The sequence below is a fragment of the Maylandia zebra genome, linkage group LG1 (assembly GCF_041146795.1).
Source record: "Maylandia zebra isolate NMK-2024a linkage group LG1, Mzebra_GT3a, whole genome shotgun sequence".
NCBI classification, from domain to species: Eukaryota; Metazoa; Chordata; class Actinopteri; order Cichliformes; family Cichlidae; genus Maylandia; species Maylandia zebra.
This window is the reverse complement of record NC_135167.1, coordinates 12,181,360-12,200,035: the sequence shown is the minus strand read 5'-3', so window position 1 is coordinate 12,200,035 and position 18,676 is coordinate 12,181,360. Positions and strand designations below refer to the sequence as shown.

Here is an 18,676-nt window from a genome sequence, read left to right as displayed (position 1 = left end):
AAGGTATGCAGAAGAGCACGTCTGAATGTTCAATGTGTTGAACTTTGAAGCAGAAGGGGCCCTCAGTATCAGCTGGTATCAGTTGGCCATCATTTAAACCCACAGTCTGATCACTTATTTCAGAGTGAAAACACACCTTCTGATGACTGCTTCCAGAAGGTTGACTCACCGTGTCATGAAGCTCAAATCATTTAAAGTGTTTTTAGACTGTGACAGGGAGTTCAGTGTACTCAAATGGGCTCCGAAGTCACAAGATCTCAGTCCAGTAGAGCACTTTTTGGGAACCGATTTGCACCACGGGTCAGCTGACATCTGCAGTAAATTGTGTGTGATGATGTGATGCCATCATGTCGATATCAAACAAACTCTGAGGAACGTTTTCAGCAGCTTGTTGAAACGGTGCCACAGAGAATTAACACCAAGCCAAGTGGGTACTAGCGAGGTGTAACTAATGAAATCTGCTGTTCAGCAAAATATTGATTTGAGTTTAAGCATAATAAACATTTTTGTTCATCAAAAGCTCAGAAAGTACAGTACCCTCAACAGATTAAAGGCAATGACATCTAAATGAAATCAGGGAAACTGTGTGTAAACCTTCCAATTTTCAGGTTTTGTGCTTTACCTCAGAAATCAGACTGCTTCACCCCCCAAAAGAAAAAACAAAAATTCCACATCTTATTTTGTTTCATGATTACGTTTTCCTAAAACAACCCAAAACTCTCAAAAATAAGAAACACGGAAACCCAAACAGTGCGGAATTCTTTTATTTTACTTTTACAGATTTGACAATTTATTCCAAGTTTCTTAACAGTGAACACATTCACTAAGCACAGCTACCAGAAACTACAAACAGTCCAGTTTTTCCAAATGTACACATGGGATCGGAGAGGAAACATCTGGTACCGGCTTCAGCATGTTCACACCAGTACCTCAAGAGCTGGGGAGGGGATGTATCTCTTTTTAAGTTAGTTTTGAACATTTCTTTAAAACGGCACAATTTATGCTAGTGCTGATGAGAACAATGGTAATTTATAATGTCTGAGTCATATCATACAGCCGATTCTCTCTTTAGTATGGAAATGCAGAGTGAATGAATGACATATTTCTCCTGTTTGAGAGCCCAAGAGAAGCCCAGGGGAACAAGATGCTGCAGCAGCTCTGCTCAACTAAGAAAGTAACACGAACCACTGAATGAATGAAGATGCTTTTTGTTTTTACTCTGAAACTAGCTAATCCTTTGCAGTGTCCTCTGACTCTGAGCTTCATCTCTGACACCTGTGCCACACATCAACTTATAATGTCAACAAAGAGATGTTAGTCAGTCAGGACATTACCTAGAGGAAGGTCAACAGGCTGCACTTGTGTGAAAAGAACGGGGAAGTTTGATGGATTTCTTTTTACAGTCCATACCCATCTATCGTTTATCAGATTTCCTCTGCAGTGTTGAAAAAAAGTTCATTTTGATGTCTGTGACACCAACTGCAGGACCGAATGACACGCAATCAAAATAAAAAACACATTTCTATTCATTTTACAGTGAAAGAAAAAAAAATACTGCACTGACAGAACAAAACAATGCCATAATGTTCGTTGATCATGTGTGTAAGTCATTCAGATAGCAAGTGATTCAGATAAGGCTTGGTCTACAATGTGCAGCTAAAAATCATGATACACTTCAACGTTTTTAAACATTCATATAATTGATTAACTCCTTCAGTAACCATCTTTCTTACGACTACAAGATATGTTCTCTTTGCACACAACATACACTAAACCAACTACAAATCCAACCAATATAACAAAAACATGGTCCCAGGAAAGTGCAACACAAAATAGCTTTACATAATTACTCCACTTAAAATTAGAGTTTGGCATTCGTACGTCACCTTGATAGTTTTTTTCCCCCCCTCTGAATGTAAATTTTACATCCTTGAAAAGGTTTGAAAAATTTTAATCAAAACTGCAGAATCCAGTTCATGTGTGTAAGGAGAAAATATTCCATCAAAGTGAAATGTGTTTTTTGAAAGGGTAAGGTCACCGCGCAAAATAAGGTTCACATCAAGGCGAGAGGCAGCCTAATACTAACGGTACAACAAGAAGTAAACTAGAAGTGCCAAAAGACGAGGCAGCGAACAAAGGAAAAGCTGTTTTCACACACAAACTCTGAATAATGGCTGGTGAATCGGGTCACTGCATCCTTTTACTTCTTTTCCACTGTGCCCAGTCTAAACTGGTTTTATACATTTTCTCAAAAAGCACTTGTGCCCAACCCCAACCAGTGATGTCAGTGAATATAGGAGGGGCTATCACAAGAAACTGACCAATGACTGGCCTGATTTCTTCACATGGAAATGACCCAAAATCTGCTGGTAACACTGCATAATAACGGTTTCTCACACCTGCTGAAATGTGAGCTTATTCTCGGAACTGTTTTCACATCAGCACTGGTTCCAGTACTGCTGCCCACGTAAGTGGGAAAAGGGGATTTTGTTTAGGTGAGGATGCCACCTGGGTAATGTAGGAGGTTGGACATGATACACCCATTTAGCTCCTTTTTTTAACGTGAGCTGGCAGGTTAAATATATTAAATATCTCATGCAACTCTTCTTACAAATCCAGCAGATGCATGTGTGAAAACTACTTCAATCCCAACATGGGCAGATTACCAGACACTCGTCCGACACTTCACCTGTGCCTGGGTTTCTCTTCTTTAAAATCAAAAGCATGCACTTGGATTTTGCCAAACCCATGCAGTTTAAGTGGGGGCAGCAGGAGTAGCAGTGCATGCAAGCAAACAATCTGAGCTGAAAGAACATGTGCACCAACAACAAAATGACAAAAAACAAAACTTCTTTGTCACCCTTAACCCAGCTGTGAAACTGAGAAGAGGAATAAATGAACACATTCTGTTTTTCTGGTAATAAAAGTCCACGTTGGGACATGCTGAGTGAAGGTGGACGGGTAGGAGATGTAAGAGGAGTCGAACAGAGCTGTGTTTGTGAGAGGATGCAGCAGAGGGAATGTAAAGCTCAACAGATTTTTGCAGCCTTTTGCATCTATTCTGCTCAGTAATACATGGCTTTAGATTATCTTAAGAAAATAACAATACTGAACAAAGTAAATAATCACACAATGACAACAGTAAAACATTTTTATGGCTCTGAGCCAGATGACATGAAAAAAAAAACAGTAAGCAGAGTGTAAGGTTGGTACTCATACAGTATGTGTTCATGTCAGTGTTTCCTGTGACGCTCGGCTTTGGTCACAGCTGTAAACGGTGCAGACTGTCGCAGGTTAAACCCTTTGCAGAGTTTGAACCTTAAACCTTCTCAATCTGTCCTCGCCTATAAAACCTGTGCTACACTTCATCTGCCAGACATGCAGGCTAAACATGACAAAAAAAATATCTCAAGGTTTAAGACGCGACCTAACAAATAATTATCTGTGCCGGCACTCATTAAAGATACTACATATTTACCTGATATTGACATAATAGCCAAGGAAGCAACTAAAACTGTCTCTAAGAAGCTGTTTGCCGTGGGAAAGAGTGGTCCCATCCTTCACTTCGGACACATTCGCTGCAAGGGGGAAGCTTCTAATCTTAAAAAGGGATGTAGCTATAAGTGCAATAAATAAAATACAGGATATATATTATTCATATTTATATAGATATTTATTTATGTATAAATAATATAGTACAGATGATGAATTTTGTCTTGGCTTGACGTGTTCAGAGAATAAAACGTACAAAGTGAAATCTGCTCAGTGGTCACCTCAACACGGGGTGGAGAGAGCGCTGACTTTTTCACCTCATCATTCAGCTGCCCTCACACAGGAGCTCAGAATTTACCCAACATGAGGGCGGACTGCTAGACTGACAAATCATAACTTGTTTTGAGGCTTCAGCTCCACCTGGTGGGCCTGCTCTCGTGTATCGAGACAATAACAACAACAACAACAACAACTATCTTAACGATTACTGGAAACGCAGATGAAGGATCGATGGCGAGTACTGGAGGCATTGATCTGGTCCTGTGGCTTCTCTAAGAGGCGGGCGTTTTGTACAAGCAGCGGATGATGCTCAGGGCTTACGGCCAGATTTAAACCAGCGGAAATAACCACATGTGTGCGTATCTGTGCGTTCGTGAAAGAGAGAAGGCGAGTGTGCGTCTGTACGTTCGGAGGATGAAAGTACTTTACAGATGTGACGTGTCTGCATTTTTCATGTATGTGCGTGCATGTCTGAGTTTAAACTAGAGAAACTGCTGAACCCTTTCACCCGTTTATTTAAACATGACTTCAAATCGTGTTAACGTGAGTGAAATTTGCGAGTGTTTGTGGTGTTTTAAATTTTTCGGGGAGACGGTGACTTGCAAATCCGACTGTGGCCACTAAGACAAATTCGCCGCAGGACTCAGAGTGCTCTGGTGGGCTCGCATTAGACACGGGTGAGGAAGGCCAAGTTAAGCGAGCTGGGGATCTGGATGGTTTCCAGTGCGAGGCAAGAAGGGTTAAACGGGAAGGTGACGGGATAGATCATCTTCGTGTCCATCAACAGCTGGGGACTCTCACAGCGGTCCCGCAAGCGAGTCTGGAGAGAGAGATGATGGAAAAAGTTCATGTGCATTAAAAAAAAAAAAAAAAAAGGTAGTAGACAGAAAATATATTAAGCCAGTCTGTTTGAAGACTCGACAAGTAAGAAAAGTTATCTTGGTGCAGAATCGATTGCATGAACTTTAGTTCGTAAATACCGATCAGTGCAGTGACTCAGATCTGAGAGGACCCTTGAGCTCAACATAGTGCCTATGGGAAGTGTCAGGGAACTGTACTTGTTATCAAATTTACAGCTCTCTTATTACAAGATAGCTACCACTAAAAAGTAACCTGTTACTTTAAAAATAAATTATATAAACACCGTCTTTGCAATTATCTATCCAGCTACTGTACATCGACTTTACTACACTTCACAGTGAGTCGATCTTGGCAGCACCCCCTCCACCACATAAACAAGCGCATTCATTTCCATCAGAGCGACGGCTTTAGGCAAAGCCAAAGCTAGCAGTTGTGGTTTTGGAGCTGTAGCTACATATCATTCTCTTCCTCACCAGCATTGTTGCGAATGTAGTTTTAACTTGACGTTACTTCTGACATATTTCTCTCACATGACATATATTAGCACAAAGGAAACTGAATATAAAAGCCATCCCCATCCAATGCTGACCTTAACATGCACGCTGACACTGGATGCATTCATCTCTGCAGCTGTGTTGCTTGGCGTTTCAGTTACTCAAGCAGAACAGAAGTTTCTGTTTATCAGATGCCCAGAAACGCCAGAAAAATGCTGATGTTTTTCAAAGCAGCACACATTCATTGCCTTTACGGTACATGCACTAGTTAACAACAACAGGTGTCTCAAAGACCTCACAATATTAGCGACAAAACCCAAACAATCAGACAGTTTTCTACGAGTGACCGCTTTGAGGAAGAACTTCCTTTTAACAGGAAGATAACCCGGGCAGAGCCAGCCTCACTCAGCTGCAGCTTGCCTGGAACCAGAAAAAAAATGACCCCAAAACACTGAAGATAAAGCAGTATAGACTTGATTTAGCCAAAAAAGAAATTACCTGTATGGTTCGTATGAATGCGACTGACACTCTTTCCTCAAACTCGTTGACGGGGGTGTAGAGGTTCAGGACTTTTACGATCTGAAAGACACAAGACAGAAAAGTTAAAAACACAGAAAGAGAAAGGTTTTAGCTGAAGCTTTAGCTGATAATAATTTTAAAAATATTTTACCTGAGCAGTGGTGAGAGCGTGGCACATGGAGCAGATGGCCTCTGCATCCTCGTCAGTCTTCTTCTTCACCTGCAGCAGCTGAGCGGCCTGGATCAGAGGCTCCAGCGTCTCTTTGGCTCCGCAGGTCATCAGACCTTTGTCTCTGAGCCACTCCTCCAGCTGACTCACATTGTACCTGCAAACACGCATGATGAGATAACGCATCCGGCCTCACTCTGGAGATCTTCTCTGAGCAGCGACACCTCATACCTGATCTGCATGCCTTTGCTCCAGGAGCACATGTCTTTGCGTAGCAGCAGGTTGTTGAGTGTGACAGCGCCGATGATGTAAAACTGCTGCTTCACCACCTGCTTGATGAGCTCAGGGTCGGTGCCGTGCTGGCACATGGTGGAGTGGAAGGCGCTGAGCTGACGCAGGATGGAGTCCAGGGTGTAGGTGCCCTCGTCGGCAATGCTTGACGTCCGTTTACGCAGACCCGTGGGCTTAACTCCCGACACGCCCTGAATGGTCTCGTGCTCCAACATGCCAGAGACTGAGGAAACACACGTACACAGGAGGTGTATAAGTACATGTGCTCTACCCGCTTGTTAAATGATGACCAACCGACCCTGATTATAAGTTCAACCCTCTCAGCATGTACTTACTTCTTTTGCATCGAGTCTTGTGAAAACTATATGTCAGCCCAACTACATCTCTGTAGCTAGCTGTGGGTGCCTGAACATTTTATGGCAACTTCCTAACTTCACCAACCATCTAAAATCTTACTATTTTTAAATCCTCGTCTATAATTACATTTATAGCAGTAAAATTATAGTATCACATGGATTTATTTCAGAAATTCCTCAGCTAGAATTTAGCATTTTTTCTTTATTTTGATAGCTTACAGTTATGGCTAACTCCTAACTGCACCTCGTAAATCCTCTTTTTCATGGATGCGCAACTGTAACATCAGTAAGAGCAGATACAGTGAGTACTTTGGACCATATTGAACTGTCAAAGGTGTCTTAAAGCTTGTTTGCATAAAAGAACCAAAGGAGCAGGAAATTACTTATCAAGTGACACACACACATCACATGTACAGGGACAAACCTATCATGGGCTGGAGGATGTTCTCCATGCATTTGATCAGCTGCTGGTAGATCTGGATGGCCAGGTCGCTGATCACTTGTCTGTACTCTGCGAGGTCGAAGTTGGACAGACAGTGCTCGTTCTGCCTCGACGTGTTGTGTTTCATGAATTGCTGAGACAAGCACAGAAAACAATGTGTCAGAGAAGGTGAACGATGTCAATATTAATCCACGACACAGTCGGTCAATACAAAAAACAAACAAACAATCAAAACAACAGCTTGTTACGTCAAGCTTTATATTTTTTGTCCTTTTGGTCATTTTTAACAGATTAGTATATAAAGGACTGTAACAGCAAGATAATAAAAGAGATTCCTTCTTTCCCGAATATCTAAATACAGTGATACCAGATGTCTTATTGAACTGACTAGAAAAACCTTGTATGTACTGGAATGGGACATTTTCTGTGTTTTGTGTATTGTTGTTGGCCTCACTTCGTCTCCGCTGTACTGTTTCAAACAGTGCAGGAAGCGGCAGGTGTTGGCCAGCCAGAAAGAGACGGTCTCAAAATCATCTCCTCGTTTCTGATGAAGAAGAAAACATCAGCAGAAGTTTGTGTTCACTGCAGAACCTTTTTTAGTTATCTAACGCAAAAAAACATCCAAAAATGTAATTTAAGAACAAAGGAGCTGGAAACGCAAAATGTGAACTTCATTCAAATATTAAAAGCATACGTACCTTTAAGATCTTTTTAATGCTGTTGATGGTTGACGTGAGCAGAGTGCGGACCTTCTGGTCATCGTTGACGTAGTCTGCATGTCTCAGACACATGAACAGGATGTAGGCTGGCAGACCTGGGATCAGATTCACTGCTACACCACGAGGTTTTAGTTCTGGAGAGATGGAGGAGGGGTGAGTTTATTTGTAGATTTTATTTTGTGCAAACCGTGAATTGAGGCTTCAGTTTCCAGGGAGTTTCAGTAATTTCAGGACTCCTTTCCATCTACTTTAATGCTTTAGATAGTGGACTATATCATTAATTCTAAATTCTTACCCAGGATGAGGTTCTTAACCAGTTTCATTTCATCCTCCTTCTTGTACTCTAGCATTCCCTGGAAGTCTTTCTCCCTGCGAGGAATGTTGACAGGGTGGATTGGCTCATCCACCATCTGTCCCGGAGATGTCTGGCCTTCGGTTTGACCGGCTGGAAGAAGCATGGCATGTGACAGTCAGCTGACATGTGGTGGAAACGAGCATATATGAATAGAGATTTTCAGGCTTCGGTTTTTCTCGCTTTACCTCCCATCTCTCCAATCCTCTTGGAGTAAACTTTCAGCTGCTTCTTGAGCTTTCGGATTGTTCTGTCCTGCTTCTCTAGCTGCTCCATTAGATCCTAAAAACACAGCGAGGGACACAGAGGAGAGAATAGTGAGGACTAACAGACAGCATCATCAGACACAGACCGCTTTGCAATGTCGCCCTCCAGTGGCTACAAGGAGGAATCCTACTCTTCTGTTAGTGGCTTTGCAGTGGACATCAGCTCAAACACGGAAATCAAAAGGTTAGAAGATGAAGAGAAAAGAATTTAAAAACTTCCTTGGTGTGATTTATAAATCAACATTAGTGCTGCCGTACTGGTTTTTGTTTTGGGGTTTTTTTCAGAGGAAGATTGCAGGATTTTTTGGCTGTTAGGAAAAAGAAGAAGGCGCAGTGCTGCTCCGCTGTGAGTTACAAGACACTGTTGCAGAGAATTAGAGCGACACCCTGCAGCATTTCATTCAGAACAATCTCAGTTAGTCAGAAACGTGCAAACACGCAGGCAAACACACACGCGGTCTCTACATACAACCATCCGCCGTAAAATGACGACTCGAGCCTCTCGGGATGCCGTGGGGTCGTCTGCCATGAGTTCCTGTCAGGTGACACCATCCACACAAATGAGCGTGTGGGACGCAGCTCTGTAGCGGCTGGTTTAGTTTGTGTATGTATGGCCATGAAAGTGACTCAAATCACACAGTCGAAATGCTGTTATTCACATTTCTACCACTGGAAGAGCTTTTAGCCGTGGTCTTATTATTAGTGATGTAACGTATTAGTCAAATGAGCTGTGGCCATCTTTACGGATAGTGTAATATCCACACTGTTGACCGTCCCCCAAAGTCTTCGTAGTCCCAGTTTTCTCAAACGTGGGGTGGAATGATTATTTCAGAAGCGTTGGTTGGGGGTGTGACCTTTTCTCAGTGGTGTGTGGTAATGTATTTACAGCAAATTAAAATTATTCTGTGGGTTTTTGGCCTGTTAATAATAAATAATGTGATTGCAGATTTAATATGAGTGTAAGATATACAAATTGTCTGTAGCTGTCAGTAGTTATATGGATATATATCAAGAAAAGTTTGTGTATACACACACCTAAAATCCATTCTTAGGTGTGTGTATAAGTGTGTTGTTTTTATTTTTATCATTTAAAAATTATGCTGAATTTGTGAGACAAAGTTTAGCTCCTCCCCGTATCTATGTGTGGAAGCTGCAGCGTACCAGGTTCTCGTTGGTGAGCCGGGTGATCTCGTGTTGCAGACTGGCTTCGATTCTGGCCTCTGGAGGCAGCTGCAGATTCTGGGCTAAGAGCTGCTGCTGCCGGTTGTTCTCCTCCTTGACGTTCTGCAGCTCGCTGCGCAACGACTCCACCTCATTATCATAAGTCCTCCGCTGAGTCTGCAGCTGGTGCTCCAGTAGCCTGAGAGAGGTAAGAGAGAAAGAGACAGAAATCAGCATCATACTGTGAGGGGGAGAAAGGCAGTGAGACGCCCAGTGCAGAAGGGAAAGAGAAGCTGTAGTTTCCACCAGAAAGTGGTGATTGAGGACAGCAGCAGCATGCTGTGCAGACACTACCAGCAGCCCAGAGTCCGGCCTTTCTGAACAACGCTCATTCATTCTCCTCCTCTCTTCAGAGTAAAAGTTTCTCTGAGGAAAACTGAACCGAGCCAAATCAGTACTCAGAGATCAGGCTCAGGAACGGAGCAGGTAGAGCTGACAGAGGTTCAGTTTTCATTCAACAACCAACATGCAGTATTTCTATCTTTTTATGAAAACTACAGTAGCAGTTAGTACAACAGGAGCACTTCATACGCTTTATTAAAAAAGAACTTTGACTGCCTTTCTTGGTGGATAGACATTGTTTTTCTGTTTTTCCATCAATTTCTCTGATGCAATCCTTTCTTGCTGATGCCTTTTAGGGATCAGTCATTTTATGTACTATAGTTTATACAATGACTTCTATTCTTTTACTAGTTTTTATGATCCAATTGTTTTTCTGCATGCATAAATCATTTTATAATACATCTGTACGAAGATGATTAGCAGATATTTCTTCTTGAGAGTTTGTCCAACCAGTCTACATGTGTTGACTGGTTGGAGAAGACATTCGCCCACATTCCTCGAGGTGTCCTGTGCTTTGGGAATATGGGGCTATCGGCTGTGGTGGGGATTGAACTCGTGTGCAGCCGCCTGTTTGTCACTGATCCTAAACCGTTTTTAAGGTTATAGTAGTCTGGGTTTTATTTCTAAAACTTGTTAAAATATTCCTCTGGATGTGTTTGAACTCTTTATTATGTATTTAAAGTACTGCACGCACACACATCACAGTGCAACCCCCTCAGAGAAAAATAACTGCTCCATGACACTACCAGACCTCTCAAGATTTAAAGGCAAACACTGTAAAAAATAAAAAGCATGCAGAAAGTGATTAACCTCAGTCAATGTCTGTGAACAACACTTAAGAGTTTTTTCACAGCTTTTTAACGATAGTAAGCAGTTATTGAGGAAACACTTGAGTGGATAAAAATTTCAGCCCATCTAACTTCACAAGCCGAAGGCATCACAGCATAAAAGGAAGAAAAATTCCAAGGTCAACTGACATTTAACAAGCTTTCATAGCTGCATAAAACATGGTTAGTACAGTACGAAGACACATCCTGCTTCACTGTCAGAAATAAATCTAGAAACTCAAACCAAAGCTTTGCATCAGTGACTGTACATTACACAACACCTAAAGAAAGTTTTACATTATAGCACCCTGCGAAGTGTGTGGCAGAAACAATAAGGAAGACAAATAATCAGAAGGCAGTCAAAATAAACCGACTGATGTGAGAGAAATGAAGTGTGAGAGAGAAACGTGAGCGAAGAAAACCAACGGGTCACATCCTTTCCCGTGAAAAAAGGCAAACGTGTCATGCTCAAAAACACTGTTAAACCTGATGGTCTCCTTCAAGCCCTGATTAACCAGCCACAGCTCTCCGTCCTCATTCAGCTTACGTAAGTCTGGAGCAGCAGATCTGACCGACACACAACACAAAGCAACATGAACATTACAATGGCACAAAGAAACGTGATCGGGTGAGCGGGACCACATGAGCAAGAATATTTATCTGAGGTGTGATAACATCCTGCATCTGGTCTTCAACACAAAATAACAATAATACTAATTTGTGTGATGTCATAAAGTTAAAGGAAGAAAACCTGTAAAACCTGATGTACTGATGATGTGTGAAGTCCTATTTCTGACTCAATGCATTTCAGTAATACATTAAAGTGCACCTATTCCGCTCGTTTCTAACCCCTTCTGTCTTTTACAACAGCTGCATCAATCTTGCCGCCTCATTAACAAGGTTAGAACAGCAGGTGGCGCTTCTCTGCCTGAAATGACCAAATTAGAGATAACTACTTTCACAAGGATCACAAAGAATAAAAAAGACAAAGGAACATCTGGAACAGAGCCTTTAGTGTCAAACCTGAGATTATGGTTGACAGAGATGAGATGGACATATGCAGACCTCATTACTGTAACAGTATGTGCACAACAGAAAATAAAGAAAAAGTCCACTTTAATCATTTATTCAACCACTGCAGGTAACAGTGGTATAAACCTACTGATGTGAATTAGCAGTATTTTATATGTGTGTGAGTGAATGAGTTTGTTCTTGCATTTACTGAGTGATCCAGTGACCGAACTTTGTAGTCAGTGGGAACAGAAAAGGTCAAGAAATGGGACATAAACAGAGGGATGAATGCAGCGATACAAAGTTGAACTTTTAGGGAAGCTCTACTGTAAAACAACATTGTCGCTGTAGATATTTATAATCTGATCTCATTGATCTTATCAGCTGTCAAACATTTGGCCTCATTCAATAAAATGTGCACGTGTTACTGTGCACAGTAATGTTTAAACTTGCAAGATTACTTTCAAATTTAGCTCCCGCCGCCTCCGTGTGCAAATCCAAATCATTCTATATTGAATGGCATGTGGCTGTTTTTTGCCGTCTAGAAACTGTCATACTCCGTTTCTCTATGAAGTCGAGAGTGAAAAGGGAAGCACGGTTGCTAAAAAAAACAAAACAAAAAAGTAAAGGGAGTGAGAGCTTTGAGGTAGAAGCCAGAGAAGGCACACTTTTCTGAAGTGTTTCCTTAGGAGCGAAAAGCTTGGACTGCAATAGCCGAGGCAGTAAATATTGTGTCTCCAGAGACTTGGAGCGAAAGGTGACACGGGCAAAAGTTTCGACATCAGAGCTGCGGTGAAAACTTGGAAACAGACCAGAAGAAAAAGGAGGCAACGGTGAAGGACGAGCACCACCTGATCCATCACCCAAAGCCATTTATTATGCTGAAGTAGCATTTAGTAAAGAGGCGATGTTAACTGTCAATTAGGATGATCTCTATTAAATTAATTGTGCCAAATATGCTTGGATTATTTATTTTTTAATAAAGCCACCTTAATATGCTACGCTTTCGGCAAAAATGTGTGAGACAGAAAGGCCCTCATGATAGTCTGAAGCTGCTGTAAACCAGCTTTCAGGAAAAAAAAATATGGATGAATTTGGGATTTCTGCACGAAACGTTTGAAATGTTCACGCGCAGATTTGTGAATGAGGCCTAATGTCTGCACTGTTCTGAAGCCAGTAAAATTATTATGAGGAAAAGTAAATTGACTTAACATTTTAAAATACAGAGATTGTAACATTTTACCCTTTTCCATTTTAGTTGTGCACACAGACTGTATATAAAAGATGGAAGCCCTGCTGTGACGTGTTTTGGACTTTACTATCTTCGTGTTTTGAAATTGGATGAGCAGGGGTCAAATCTAATTAACTCTTTAAAGCCTGAACCATTAAATAATAATTACCAGAAAATTTACATTTTTTGAAAATGGAAAATTCTGTGTTGAACTTTGTGACAAAATTTTTAAAAAGATTATAAATTAAATATTAATTTGCAAACATGAGCTTTAATTTTTGTCATATTTGCTACATCAGGTATTTTTTTCGTGCAATGTATTGTGTAAATTAATTTGTTTTTTTGGAGAGTGGAGTGGGGAAATCACAGTGATACAACATGTGCAGCATATGAGGTCTGAATAATAATAAGACTTGAATCAAGTGTTGAGACAAAAAACCCCAAAAAACATCAGAAGGGTGCTCATGTGGCCATTTTCCAATAGATTTCTCTCTACAGTAACTTTTTTGCAATCAGCAGTCAAATGTTTGCAAACCTCTTCTGCATCTCCTTCCTTGCTGCCTCCCTCCTTTATATACAGTCTGTGGTTGTGTGTAAATGCACGCTTCCTTACAAGTACGCTGTGCATCGCTGTTTTAGCGTAATAATGAAAACAATTAAAACATAAATGAATCATTTCATGCACCATTCATGCCAAACTCCTTCTATAAAGCTGAGGCTGAAGCTCTACATCGGGATCTAAACTGTGGCACGGTTAGTCACTTTGGGCGTAAAAGTCAAACCGAAACTCAAAGCCATCTCCCTCGCTGCTCAGATACTTTCATGCTGTTAAGTGAAGCAGGTCCTGCAGTAACTACAGCACCGTGAATACAGAGATAAAGTCACAACAACTGTAGAGCCACTAAAGTTACAGAACTCTTGACCCATGCAAACCATTTTCTCACTTCCCTCATGAGCCACATAAATATTCTTGATGTCAGTAAGTACAGCTACATATACACAACGTCCTCTTTCTGTTAGGCCAAAACAGAATCTAATACTTTATTTTGCAGCGTGTTCTCACTCCTGCACGTCAAATATGCCGTTTTTGCCGTCTGTCCACCATTATGTACAAGAAGTTACAAAGACCTGCTTTAGGAAGCTGAAGGGTTAATCATCCAGAAAATGTCTTCACGTCCTACTTCACTTTTTAAAACCTTTTTTCACTTTCTTTTTTTAAACGTTAGAAGTCAGTCATATGCATATAGTATTAAAGACAGAAAATTAGGGGACTAGATTAGTTTATCCTAATAAAGTTCTTTCATCCTAAACATAGTTCATCGTAATGAAAATGTCTTCATGAGCTTTAGTTGTTTATTTATTACTCTAAAGGGCAGACAGATGCAGCAGTATTATATTTTTCAAACAAGTTCAAAACAAAAAAAATCAATATAAAATTAACATCCATCCATTTTTTTTTCAGTATTTTCAAAATGTTCAAATGTTCAATTTCACACATTTTTTTGGAACTATTTTTAATCGATTAAAGGATTTTTTTTGTTCAATTATTTCTGTAACATTTTTCTATCCGTCATATTTTTCAAATCCAATCGGCACACTTCACAAATAAATAACACTGAACCTAATCAGTCAGCTAGTTTCCAATCAGTAAGACGAAATTACAGATCAGGCCCACAATATACCAAAATGATGTGAACTTTTCTTTTCTCCTTCATCTTTCCCTTTCAGTTTTACTGGAAGATTTGGTTTAGACACTGAACACATTAGTTTTAGGAAAAACTAACGATGAGTTGGGTAAGACACGCCGGCGGCATTATTTGACGCTGTGATAATGAAAATAGGCGCGTTATTCATCATGCTTTTAGGGCCAAAAAAATGTTACGCTCTGCTGCTCAAGCTTTCATCAGCACTACAGACTGAAATCAGCTGCAGTAACATGTCATTTATAACCCAGTATTTCAGCGACAGTGTGGCCATGCATGCTCTGCTCCACGATGCATCGGCCACGTCTCATCGGTTACCTCAGCCTACTCAGGAGATCACTGACTTCCAGCTGCTGACGCATGAACCTAGGAGATCTGACAGGACAAACAGGGATTCACACACACAGCGCTCACACATACACGGTATCATAATGGCACTAGAGCATACAAAGGTTGATGTGAGCCAGTGGAGGACAATGAGTAAAGACATGGAGGTGAGGAAGAGAAGTGGCTGTAAGAAAGTACCTGTTGGTGTCTTTGAGGCCTACGTAAGCTTGCTTGACTTCGTCGTCCTTCAGTTTGGACACGTCATCTTTATACACTGAAGGCTCCGTCATGGTCTCCTGGAAATAAGCAAAGAGACAATAGAGAAACAATACTTGTCACTTGTGATCAAAAGTTTTGATGTTTTTTGGGATACATGACTAAGAACCATTCACCTAATGAGACACTGGTAGCCAGAATATATGTATATCTGATACATATAATATTTGCATCTACAGTACTGCGGTTATCGCCTTTTTTTTTTTTTTTTTAAACCATCTGAAACAACCTTCAATCAATTTTGTTCAAGTATTCATGACTAGGGATGGGTATCGAAACCCGGTTTTTGTTGAGAACCGGTTCCCACTGTTTCAATTCCTTGGAATCGTTTGCCATTTTTGCAAACGATTCCCTTATCGATTCCAGTCGCCCCGAATGACATCACCACGTTGCGGAGCGTCATTTACCTGGCAGGGAACACGGCGCCTAAGCGGTTCACATGCTCAAAAGTTTGGTTATACTTTACGAGAACGGATGACAACAGGGCAACTTGCAATACTTGCAAAGTAGATATTTAATTTAAGGGAGGAAACACTACGAATATGCAAAAGCATTTGCTCACAAAACACGCGATGACCTTAAATGAATGTCGTGTTTTTAAATCCGCTCCGGACTCGTGAATCTCAACCCAGCAGCAGCGGTAACGTTTGCACGTCCTCTCCCGTTAATGCGGCAGGTAAATAATCAACTAACAGTGCATATTATGTTAGCGCGATCTGCCTTATTACAAAACCTGCCATTACTGTGCATTTAGGTGACCATGATGAGAGAGACAGACAGAGTCTGGCTGCCTCAGATGCTGGCAGTTCTCACTGCAGTCTACCGGTAGCGTCTCCTTTCAGGCCAGGATAGACGAATGTCACCGAGCAGTGACTCAGTTTGTGGTAAAAGGCTGCCACAGCAGATGCCCTCGATTTCACTTTGGTAAGTGAATGTGTTTAATTGTAGGCAGGGACATTACTGGATATTCTTGTGTAATTGCTACAGAATAATTTATGTTACACTTTGTTATTGCTACAGGAGAATATTTATTTTATTATTTTACATTTACAATTTTTTTTCCTGGGGACCCTGTGACACTCCATTGAAGAGCCGTAGGCTGGATCTCTTAAGATCTCACTGTTGGGTTTGTAAGGCCATGTTACTCCTAAATTTCTACCTTGTTCAAAGAGAAGATATAAAACAAAGTTCTAAGCTAATCGACCTTAGTGTTCTCCTTTTTTAAAAATAAGAATCGATAAGAGAATCGAATCGTTAAACAGAATCGAAAATGGAATCGGAATCGTGAAAATCTTATCAATACCCATCCCTATTCATGACAAACTCATATTATTCAAAAACCACAATTTCAACTTGCAGGGAGCTTTCATACTGAAGTACAACACACACACACACACACACACACACACACACACACAAAGACAAAGGACAAGACAAATGTACAATACACAGGTGAAGACAGTGTCTGATTATAAATATGACTATTATGTCTTGACTCTTTAATTTTACTTCTTTTAATTATCTGTTCTTTTCCTTTCTTTTAATTTTGTAAATAAATACTGCTTGGTGTCAGATGAGCCCCAGTCTCCTCATAAATCTGAACTTGATCTGACATTAAAGTGATTTAGATCTGTTTACACCTCATTATGTTGTATTGAACAGTTAGAGTTAAGGGCGGCTTAAACTCTGAATTCATATTAACATTTAAAAGCAGAACCTCTATGCTTCAGTCAGATATCCATGCTATTCAGGTAAATATTTATATATTATATAACGCTCCACTAATTCTACACATGTAATTGTAGCCAAATATGAAATTTTAAAATCTATTACTTATGTCTTCTTAAACTATTACTTTTTAGCACATCTATACTGATCACAGATTCACTGGCCACACATTTAAATGATGCTCAAGTGGTACTAAAGGGCCTAAAGTGTGTCAAGAGAATATATTTCGCACACCACCACCAGCCTGAACTGTTGATACAAGGCACAATGGGTACATGCTTTCCTGTTATTTTGCACCAAATTCAGAATTTTCTGAACATAATTTCCTCTGGGATTAATAAAGTATTATACTTTATTAGGTATTAAAATAAAGTATAAAGTATTTTCACTAGTAAATTTGTGTATATCAGCTTAAAATTAAGCAGGCTGTCTTGACTATGTCTACACCCCTAAAGGCACTGAGCTGCTGTAATGTGGTCGGTTGGATATTTGATTAACAAGCAGTTAAACATCTTTGTACCTAACAAAGTGGCCATTGAGGGTCTATCCAATATTAAGCTACACTGATTCAGTTATCTTTAGCAAAGGATTTCTCACTTATTTTCAGATTCTTACCCACTTACTTAACTTTGTATTACAACATTTTATAACCGGTCATACTTGCTCCACACGGAAATATCAGTAACTTCTTTGACCTTTCTACTTTAGTCTTCAATTTAGGTTACAAATGTTCACACAGCTTCAAGAGAACGGGACTTAATGTGTTTCACTGAGTGTGTGAAAGCAGACAATGGCAGCGAGTCGCATCTCTTCATTCCAAAAAGTTAAACTAATGCAGAATAAAAGACAATAAAACACAACTGAATCAGGAAAGCAGTTGTTTTATGTTGTTTTTCATTGCTGATAGCGTCCTCGCTGTAAATGGAAACCAGAATAAATGCTGTAATTCTGTGTTTCACTGAGATGCCTGAGGATGTTTCATACACAGCACAGACCATGAAAAAACATGTCAAATACTCGTGGTTGATGCCATTTTTCAACTGTACCTTCTCATCCTGTGGGGAAGCATGAATGGAGGAGAGAAGGTGGAGACGGGGCAGTTAGGCACGATGGACAGGTTGAAGCATTGTCAATACGCAGTGTGAACAATGATTTTACCCCCAAAAAGAGTTCACGTGTCGAATAAATAAAGACTCGTTTTACGATCCTAAGCTCAATGAAGTTTTAGTTTTAAACACAACAAGAGTTATAACTTAAAATTAGAAAAAAATTCTTTGGGTCAATAGAGTTGACCCATTTTTTTGTTATCTGCTTACTAACAACAACAACAAACGCAGACAGAGATGAAAACACACAAATATGAGAAGGTGGATGTAAAAAAAAGCAGCATTTCATCCACCTTCACAGTTATGAGACCTTGTAAAACATGACAACATGCCAAACACATGTTTGTTTTTCTCTAATTGAATGTGAACAAAATAAAGAATATCAAGTGCTACCTTGTGGTGCATGGCCTCCTTCTGACTGACCAGCTGGGAGCGCAGGATTAGCACCTCCTCCTTGCGGACCTCCAGTTCCTCACAGGAGGCGTTGAGCTGTTCCAGGAGCACCTTGTAAGCTGGCGAGCCCGGAGCACCGGCGCCTGTAGCAGCGTTACCGAGCAGACTTTTCCTCATCTCCTCCAGGTCATGTTTCAGCTTCTTGTTCTCTGACTCGAGCTCCTGACGCTGAAAGATGAAGTTACAGTCAGAAATACGAGCAGAAAATTTG

The 18,676-nt window shown here is 40.5% G+C and overlaps 1 protein-coding gene across 6 annotated transcripts in view; it reads right to left on the bottom strand.

The window, feature by feature from the left end:
• Positions 1–748: 748 nt before the first annotated feature.
• myo5aa (myosin VAa) overlaps positions 749–18,676 on the bottom strand; it is a 65,676-nt gene continuing 47,748 nt past the window's right edge. For 2 of the 6 annotated variants that reach the window (XM_076879740.1, XM_076879701.1), the window contains exons 28-42: positions 18,406–18,633; positions 15,101–15,198; positions 14,894–14,950; positions 11,117–11,197; positions 9,402–9,600; positions 8,710–8,775; positions 8,163–8,256; positions 7,918–8,067; positions 7,602–7,756; positions 7,358–7,447; positions 6,886–7,036; positions 6,046–6,328; positions 5,797–5,971; positions 5,625–5,705; positions 749–4,591 (exon numbers count right to left, since the gene is read on the bottom strand). In XM_076879740.1, coding sequence (XP_076735855.1) covers positions 4,439–4,591; positions 5,625–5,705; positions 5,797–5,971; positions 6,046–6,328; positions 6,886–7,036; positions 7,358–7,447; positions 7,602–7,756; positions 7,918–8,067; positions 8,163–8,256; positions 8,710–8,775; positions 9,402–9,600; positions 11,117–11,197; positions 14,894–14,950; positions 15,101–15,198; positions 18,406–18,633 — 2,061 coding nt within the window. In that variant the 3' untranslated portion in view covers positions 749–4,438. The remainder of the gene's footprint in view (positions 4,592–5,624; positions 5,706–5,796; positions 5,972–6,045; positions 6,329–6,885; positions 7,037–7,357; positions 7,448–7,601; positions 7,757–7,917; positions 8,068–8,162; positions 8,257–8,709; positions 8,776–9,401; positions 9,601–11,116; positions 11,198–14,893; positions 14,951–15,100; positions 15,199–18,405; positions 18,634–18,676) is intronic. The other 4 variants (XM_076879755.1, XM_076879788.1, XM_076879817.1 and 1 more) reach the window with 4 other exon arrangements.